Genomic DNA, 9,184 nt, shown 5'->3' on the forward strand with positions numbered 1-9,184 from the left:
CTCCCCTTGCACCCCCCAGATTGGGGCATACCATCTTCTCCCCTTTTCCCTTCATCACTGGGCATGGTAACAACTGCCTGCTGTTGCCAATAGCCCCAATGTCGCTCTTCAGCTTTCTTATCACCTGCATTAAAAATCATTCCATTCCATCCCCATCTTTAACAAACTTAGTATGCACTCCGATACATTCAGTAAATTATGATTTGCCCAGTACACAGATACTAGGAAAATAACGTGGACTATGCTCGGATGATGATAAAGGGATTCCAGGAATCAAATCCCAACATCCCACGGGAAGGGCAGGGTGGACATGTCCACGGGGTGAGGCAGGGCCATGTGCTTCTGCGGCCAAAGATGAAGGAGGCCCCTGCCTCTGCTCTGGCCTGGCTGACGGCATATATCTTCTTTAAAAGCTCTATGTCATCTCCCAGATATGGAAGCCAAGGGTCAGAGGGCCAGAGTGACCTGCTGGTGGGGATGGAGCTGAATCCAAAGGAGGAGCTAGAGCCAGGTCCCCCTAACCCCAGCCAGGAGCCCAGATGCGCAGCCTGGGCCTGGCAGCGTTCACCCCTGACTCAGGCTGTCCTTGTGTGTTACAGTCAAAGAGGGCTACAAAGTCCGGTCAGAGCTGAACATCACCCTGGAGTTTCGAACTTCCTCACAGAATGGCGTCCTTCTGGGCATCAGCACTGCCAAAGTGGATGCCATTGGACTAGAGCTCATGGACGGCAAGGTGAGTGCTTCCTCTCCATGGAGTCTCCCTCCCCCAGTGTCGGAGACAGCGCAATTGAAAAACAGCAGATTCACACTCACGACTATCCACTTTCATGGAGTCAAACAATGGTCCCATTAATATTTAAAAAACAAATATTGCTAAAAAACCTCTTTTGTTTATTTTTTTTTAAAGGCTTTTAAAAAATAACCTTTTATATGTTTCAAATTAAGCTTTCAGCAAAATTGCAACTATAATACAAAGAACTTGTTTTCCTGAAACATCTGAGAATAAGCTGCTGATCTGATGCCCTATCCCTTCTAATTTTCTAACTTTTTATTTGGAAATTATTACAGATTCATAGGAAGTTGCAATGAAACATACAGGGAGGGCCCATGCACCCTTCAGCCAGGTTTCCCAGTGGCAGCATTATGCTTTTTTTTTTTTTTTTTTTTTGGAAACTCAACAAGAGTTGAGTTTTACTCTTGTTGACCAGGCTGGAGTGCAGTGGTATGATCTGGGCTCACTGCAACCTCCGCCTCCGCCTCCCGGGTTCAAGTGATTCTCCTGCCTCAGCCTCCTGAGTAGCTGGGATTACAGGTGCATGCCACTACGCCAGGCTAATTTTTTTTTTTTTTTTTTAGTAGAGATGGGGTTTCACCATGTTTATCAGGCAGGTCTCAAACTCCTGACCTTGTGATCTGCCTGCTTCGGCCTCCCAACGTGCTGGGATTACAAGCATTATGCATTTTTCTAGGACAACATCAATTCTGTGCCATGGACATCAATACAATCCATAGAGCTTATTCAGTTGCACTGTTTATGCAGGCACACGTGTGCACGTGTGTGTGTCTGCGGGCATGAGTACGTGTGTGTAGTGTCGAACAATTTTATCACATGTAGCTTGTGATACATATGTGTAGCCATCATTACCCAAGATACTTAATTGTGTCAGTATCACAAGGCCCCCCCTTAATGCCCCTTCATGACCACACCCAACCCCTGCACGCCTAAGCCCAGGCAGCCAATAATCTGTCATTTATCTAATTGCTGTTTCTCCAGTGTTAGGCATCCTTTTGAGATCAGCTTTTCACACTCGGCCTGATTTTGGGAGGTCCATCTGGGTGGTTGTGCATATCATCAGTCGTTCCTTTTTTTTTTTTTTTCTTAGAAAAGGAGTCTCACTCTGTCACCCAGGCCGGAAAGCAATGGTGTGATCTCAGCTCACTGCAATATCCACCTCCTGGGTTCAAACAATTCTCCTGCCTCAGCCTCCGGAGTAGCTGGGATTACAGGCACCTGCCACCATGCCCAGCTAATTTTTGTATTCTATTTTTAGTAGAGATGGGGTTTTGCCATGTTGGCTAGGCTGGTCTCGAACTCCTGAGCTCAGGTGATCCACCTGCCCTGGCCTCCCAAAGTTCTGGGATTATGGGCATGAGCCACCATGCCCAGCCAGTCCATTCCTTTTTGTGGTAGGGTATTACTCCATGGGATGGACATACCACACTATAATTTTTTTATGTAAAACATGTTATTTTTCTATGACTATTCTGCTCTTGCTTTTCAACTTCTCATTTCCCTCTCTTGCTGGCAACAAAACGAACTCAACAATTTGCAGTACTCGTACTTTAGTCTCGTGCTTGAAAACTGCCTCCTTCATACAGTTTCTCCCAGTTCTCTTTCTCTTTCCTCTCCCCTTTGGGGCTGTCTGGGTGCAGGCAGGATGCAGGGAAGGGAGTCTTAGTTGCCTTTTCCTTTCTGTGGGCTCTCCCATGGACAGCAGTTGAACCATAGCTCAGTCTCCTGGCCTTCAGTCTTCAGGGCAGCCTCTTATAGTCAGTGGTCTCTGGGGCCTCAGGGTTGCCCCTGCGATGGGACTGCTCCTGGAGAGTTTGGCCAGTGTCCCTTGCGGATCAGGCTTTCCATCCTGGCATGGATAGTGCTACCTCTTCGTCTTTAGCCACCTTCCCCCTTCCGCGTGGGGTCATGTGCAAACTTGTGAATTTCTGCCAAGCCGCACATAGACCATGGGGAATAAGTGATAGGGTCTCTCTGGTCCTCTCTCTACCTAACTACATTTTACCAGCATTTCCGCAGCACTGAAGTTAACGATTGTTGTTGGTGGGAAAATGCTTGCATTTTCCAACACTAGTGCCTTGGAAGGCAAGAAACAAGTCTCCATGTTCTAGATTCCCCAGGACTTACCGGTTGTTTCCAGCATTTCCCTACTTATTCCCCGCTGAGTTTTGACCTCCCCCGCCAGGATATCCTGGAGTGGGGGTGGGGAGGATCATGTCTGACCTCCTGCCCTTCACCTCTTTTCCAATTCATGTCAAAACAGACACCTTGATGTCATATTACTGACTTATAATGATGTCATACACTGACTTATAGCCAACTTTATCCCTCAACTATACTTTAAAAACTTTTGTATCTATTTGCATGTTTTTGTGTGACATCTAAAAAATGTTATTGGGGCCAGGTACAGTAGCTTATGCCTGTAATCCCAAAACTTTAAGAGGCTGAGGCAGGAGGATTGCTTGAGCCCAGGAGTTTGAGATCAGCCTGGACAATGTAGCGACAATGTCTCTATTTTTGGAAAATATTTTATTTAGATAAATAAAAAATTAAAAATGCAATCAGAAGTGTAACTGCTGCAAACAGTGTAATTTTCTGTTGTATGATTCATTTTACCTCTTATTGGATTATTATTTATAGTTCTTTTTTTACATTTTTAGTTGTTGCCTAAGGGTTTATGACTTGTATCTTCAATTTGTCACAGTCCACCTTGAAATAATTAATACTGAACAGTTTCGTATATAGCATAAGAATCTTCAAAAAGTGCACTCGAAATTCTTTCCTCCTGGTTTAGTCAGCTTGGGGTGCCAGAACAAAGTACCACAGACTGCGTGGCATAAACAAAGGAAACTTACTTTCTTGTAATTCTAGAGACTGGAAGTCAGAGATCAATGTGTCAGCAGGGTTCTTTCTTCTGAGGCCTCTCTCTTTGACTTACAGATGCCTCCTCTCCCTGTGTTCTCACATGCTCTTCCTTCTTTGCATGTCTGTTTCCTAATCTCTTCTTATAAAGACACAGTCAGATTGGATTAGGGCACCCCTAGTGACCTTATCTTTACTTACTTACCTCTTTAAAAGTTCCATCTTCAAATATAATCACATTCCTGAGGGTTAGGACTTCAGCCTATGAATTTGGGAGGGGCGGTCTTCAGCCCATAACACCTCCTATCTTTTGCAAAGCTGAGATCTTTTTACTTGCTGTAGGAGAGCATCTACAGCTCATCAGAAGAGAGTTAGTAAATATTTGCTCATAGGTGCTGTCAATAGGTATGACTGGGCAGGGCACAGTGGCTCATGCCTGTAATCCCAACACTGTGAAAAGTTGAGGTGGGCAAATCACCTGAGGTCAGGAGTTCTAGACCGGCCTGGCCAACATGGTGAAACCTGTCTCTACTAAAAATACAAAAATTAGCCAGTCATGGTGGCGGGCACCTGTAATCCCAGCTACATGGGAGGCTAGGCAGAAGAATCATTTGAACCTGGAAGGCGGAGGTTCCAGTGAGCCAATACCACACCACTGCACTGCAGCCTGGGCAAAAAGAGTAAAACTCTATCTCAAATATCAATAAATAAATTAACTAAAAAGTATGACAGGCACCTCCAGTAAGGCTATTAACTCCTAAAATATCCTAAAAATGAGGGCCTCATTTAAGTATGCAATGTGCTTGGGCTTATGGTCATGAAGGTGCTTATTTGCCCTTTCTGGAATTTGGGGAATAGTGTAACATCTGAATCCTTTAAGAAGCTATTTTTCAAAACCATTTTCTGTTTTTCAAAGTTAGCTCTTCTTTTAAACAGAATGCTGCGATTTTATCCACTCCAAGAGCTTATACCAATGGACTGCGTTCCTTAAGTACAGGAAAACTCATCAGGATATTTACTTTGTTTAGATCTTGTTCCATGTCAACAATGGTGCTGGCAGGATAACAGCCTCATATGAGCCCAAAACCGCCACCGCGCTCTGTGATGGAAAATGGCACACGCTTCAAGCCAACAAAAGCAAACACCGTATCACTCTGATTGTCGATGGGAATGCAGTTGGCGCTGAAAATCCACACACCCAGTCTACCTCAGTGGACACCAACAATCCCATTTATGTTGGCGGCTATCCTGGTACGTACAGATAACCTGCTCTTCCACTCAAAAGGGGCACTGTCCCTGGAGGCAGTCTTGGTTCAGGTAGATATAGAATAGGGATTGAGAAAGGCACGGGTTTGGGTGACAAATCCTTTACCATTTTAGAAAGGCTGTTTCAAATACCTAAGAATTCTTGGAAAACTTCGAATGATCTATATACAAAAGTTAATCATTGGTTAAGACCGTGAGAACATTGGATCGGATATAAAGGCAGCTGGATGACTTTGCTGAGGGAAATTACATGACTCTCAGAGCTGGGAATCATTTTAGGGTTGGGGAACCATTTTAGGGAACAAACTTGTGGCTCATCTCTCTGGTCAATTTCGGATTAGAATCATGCATTTTAGATGTTCCAAGGAATTGTTGCAAATAATAAAATAAACATATGTTGTATGCCTTTTCAACTAGGCCTTAAAATTTTATATATTAAAAGTTTCAGCCAGGTGTGGTGGCTCACACCTATAGTCTCAGCACTTTGGGAGGCCAAGGTGGGCAGATCACTTGAGGTCAGGAATTTGAGATCAGCCTGGTCAACATGGTGAAATCCCATCTCTACTAAAAATACAAAAATAAGCCGGATGTGGTGGGTGGGTGCCTGTAATCCCAGCTACTCAGGAAGCTGAGACAGGAGAATCGCATGAACCTGGGAGGTGGAGGTTGCAGTGAGCCCAGATTGTGCCACTGCATTCCAGCCTGGGCTATAGAGCGAGATTCCATCTCAAAAAAAAAAATGTTTTCTATGAATTCTGCTATTCATTGACACCACATATGTGGAAAATATTCATCTAATTTTGATAGTGAAAAATTAAAAACCCCACTTGAGATTATTTCTGTTCCTTTTGTGCTATGGGTCGAATTTCAACAAAATTAAGCAAGATTTGTCCTCTCTTCTTTCCTGAACAGCTGGCGTGAAGCAAAACTGCCTGAGCAGCCAGACCTCGTTCCGCGGGTGTTTGAGAAAGCTAGCACTGGTTAAGAGCCCGCAGGTGCAATCCTTAGACTTCAGCAGAGCATTCGAAATGCCAGGAGTTTTCCCTCATTCCTGTCCTGGGACCGAGTCCTGAACTTCCAGAAGAATCCTCAGTTGGAATCACTGCTAATATTTTGAGGAGAAATGTATGTGTGAATTAAGAATCTCTTCAGTTCATATTTCATTTCCAACTCAGGTTAAGTGTTTCTGGGGAGAGATTTTGTGTTTATGTTAAACTAAAACCACATGTGCAACAAATACCTCCATTAAATGGTCTACAATGTAAATTGAATTCTCTGGTTCTCTTTTTTAACATTAAAAAAAATAAATCTCTGTACACATTGATTGTTCTGTTGATTACTTGACAATATTTTATGTTTTTCATTTTGAGCTTTAAAAAAAAGGGTCACTACAGATGATACTAGATTAGAGCAGAGTATGAAGCCTTTTATTTCTTCAGTAAAACACTAAGCTCCAATTTCTACAACAGACAAGCGGTGTCATTGATTAATTCCAGATGAGCACACCAGGTTTTGCCACATAACCCTTTAAGGAGGCTCCAGCAAGTCACAAGGGCAAAGGGAGTGAAGGAAGGAGCTGGACCCTCCCTGGACATGGCTTCGTGCTATCAGGACCTCACCCAACAGCGCATTTTGCAGGATGGAAAGAAAAGAAAATATGGCATCGTTTTAAGTTAGTGCTTCCTTTATTGTCAATTTTATTTTCGCCACTTGGAATGAAACAGTTTGCCTTAATCAGCTACTTTTCTGGGATAATGTGTGTAATTTGAAAAGAGGGAACAATTTAAAACCATCTAAGTATATTCTTTGAATGGACCAAGCAGCTGTAAACCCAGATTTCTGAAGTCACATTTGGTCCCCTCCATGTGTATTTTAGTCCTGCTCTGTGGCTGCGGCTCCGGTCACAGCAGCCGCTATCCATGTCCTTCAGAAAAATGATCCCATTTTCCAAATGCTTATTTGAAGAGTGGTCTCCTCCTGTCTTAGCCATGACCTGCTTTTCCAACATGGAGGAGGCCAGAGTCAGTGTCTGTGTCTCTGACAGATTTTGAGTTGTTAAACAAGGTAGCTGTGCTCCTGGTCCCCGTCCCTGTTCTGTGCCTTGCTTATGTGGGGATCCACACCTCTTGATGGGTATATTTGAAATCTGTGATTCTTTCACATTTAAATACCTGCATGAAGATGTTTATTAGAGAAAGGTAGCCGCCAGTTGTGGACGTGCTGATGGTTCTGTAGCACCGGACCATGGGAGGAATGTGGACTCCTGCTGTCAAAGGCAGTTCCTGGGCAGCTGGGCTCAGAAGGGGCACCCACCCATCTGAGCGGCAGTGCACGCGCCCCAGGGACCTCTTCACTGTGCCGTGGGTGGTCTTTGGTTTCTTGTTTCTGTGGAAACCAGTGACAGTGGGAGATGAAGGCTCAGACCTTCCAGATCTTGGGTCTGCCATGTTGGGTGAGGAAGTGACCAAAACCAGACACAGAGCACAGGCTGTCGAGCTGCCTTGAACTTTGCACCCCAGCCCTGCCTCCACCGCCCTGTTTAACAGAGTTCAAACGGAGCAGGGGCTTTTCATGGGTACAGCTGTTCATAAGGTCTTTCTGAAAGGATCCCTCAGGGAAAAACCCACCAGCTCCCCACTGGCCTTTCACAAGCACAGAGTAGAGTGAGCTGCGTGTTGATGTGTCCCCGGGACCTTGAGCCTGCACTCCCAGGTTGGGCTCCAGGTCAGACACCAGCTCTGGCTCTCACTTTGGGTTCTCACACTGATTCCTTAACTCCTCTTGGCAAGTCTGGACTCAGGCTCTTAGAGAGTGTTGCCAGATAAAACAAAGAACCTAGGGAAATTTGAATTTCAGATAAACACCACAGACATGTTTTTAGTGTAAGCACATGCTAAATATTGCACAGCATCCTGTGTTTTTCATTTGCTAAATCTGGCAGCCCTGCTTTGGAGGACCAAGGGCATAAAAAGATTATGATACCCTTTCCCTCACTGTTGATTCCACATAAAAGCAAATCTATGTCTTAAAGCACGTGCAACAAAATCCATTGAAGATCATATGTTTTTCATGATGCCTTTACTGTGATACCCAATTTCTTTCCAAACTCTATTTTTAGTGCCCAAAGTCCTTGTTTAGTCTGTCAATTAATCTAGTACATTTTTTTTACTGTGGCAAAATATAGAAAATATAAAATTTACCATTTTAAGCCATGTTTAAGTGTACGTTTTCATGAAATTCAATACATTTATCATGTGCAACCACTACCACTCATCTCCAGAATTCTTTTCCTCTTGGAAACCTAAACCCTGTACCAATTAAACAGTAAGTCTCCGTTCCTCCTTTCCCTTAGCCCCTGGCAGCCACCATTCCTTCTGTCTCTACAAATTTGACCTTCCTGGGTACTTCATGTAAGTGACTTACCACAATAGCTTCAAGGTTTGCCTGTGTTTAGCATGTGTCAGAATTTCCTCCCTTGTAATTCTGAGTAATAGCCCATTGTGTATGTATAGACATTTGCTTATTCATTCATCCCTTGATGGGCACCTGGGTTGCTGCCATCTTTTGGCTATTGTGAATAGTGTCGCCATGAACATGGATGCACAAATATCTGTTCAGAGTCCCTGCTTTCAACTCTTTGCTGTGCAGTTAGATTTTTAACTGGCTCTTTGTCCCTCTCCCCAGTTTTCCTGCCATTTTCTTTAGAGTTGTAAATTGGGTTGATGGTCTCATTTTATTCTGACATTACAAGCAGGCTGGTTGTTCTCAGACTCATTCATGGAGATAAACTGCATGAGGTGAAGAAAAGATGATGGTGTGTTGGCAGTCACACAAATGTCAAAGTGAAAATGAAACAAAGCCAGATTGTTATAATTTCCCTCCCACTATCATTTTTAGCTCCTTATATCAATGTTCGCACCCAGAAAAAAATACCTTAGAGAGTGCAGTACAATTGTATTATGTGGCCAAGGCCCTAAAAACAGAGGAAGCTCTGGTGGTTGCAGGAGCTGGGGGTGGGAGAAATGGGGAGCTGTTGATCCAAGTCCACAAAGTGTCAGTTGCACAGGATGAGTAAGTTCTGAGGGTGTGATGTGCAGCATGGTGGCTGCAGTTAATAATATTGTATTTAGATACTTGCAATTTGCTGAGAGAGTAGAGCTAAAATAGCACACACACACACACACACACACACACACACACACACACACGGTCACTATGAGCTAGCCAAAACAAATTCTGGGAATAAATGAGACCAGCTTAAGA

At 43.9% G+C, this 9,184-nt stretch overlaps 1 protein-coding gene across 3 annotated transcripts in view; it reads left to right on the plus strand.

Moving 5' to 3' along the window:
* LAMA1 (laminin subunit alpha 1) overlaps positions 1-6,187 on the plus strand; it is a 177,656-nt gene extending 171,469 nt beyond the window's left edge. For all 3 annotated transcript variants that reach the window (XM_008979513.5, XM_035270592.3, XM_035270593.3), the window contains exons 61-63: positions 600-733; positions 4,684-4,906; positions 5,834-6,187. In XM_008979513.5, coding sequence (XP_008977761.4) covers positions 600-733; positions 4,684-4,906; positions 5,834-5,994 — 518 coding nt within the window. In that variant the 3' untranslated portion in view covers positions 5,995-6,187. The remainder of the gene's footprint in view (positions 1-599; positions 734-4,683; positions 4,907-5,833) is intronic.
* Positions 6,188-9,184: the final 2,997 nt, after the last annotated feature.

The sequence above is a fragment of the Callithrix jacchus genome, chromosome 13 (assembly GCF_049354715.1).
Source record: "Callithrix jacchus isolate 240 chromosome 13, calJac240_pri, whole genome shotgun sequence".
Classification (NCBI taxonomy): Eukaryota; Metazoa; Chordata; class Mammalia; order Primates; family Cebidae; genus Callithrix; species Callithrix jacchus.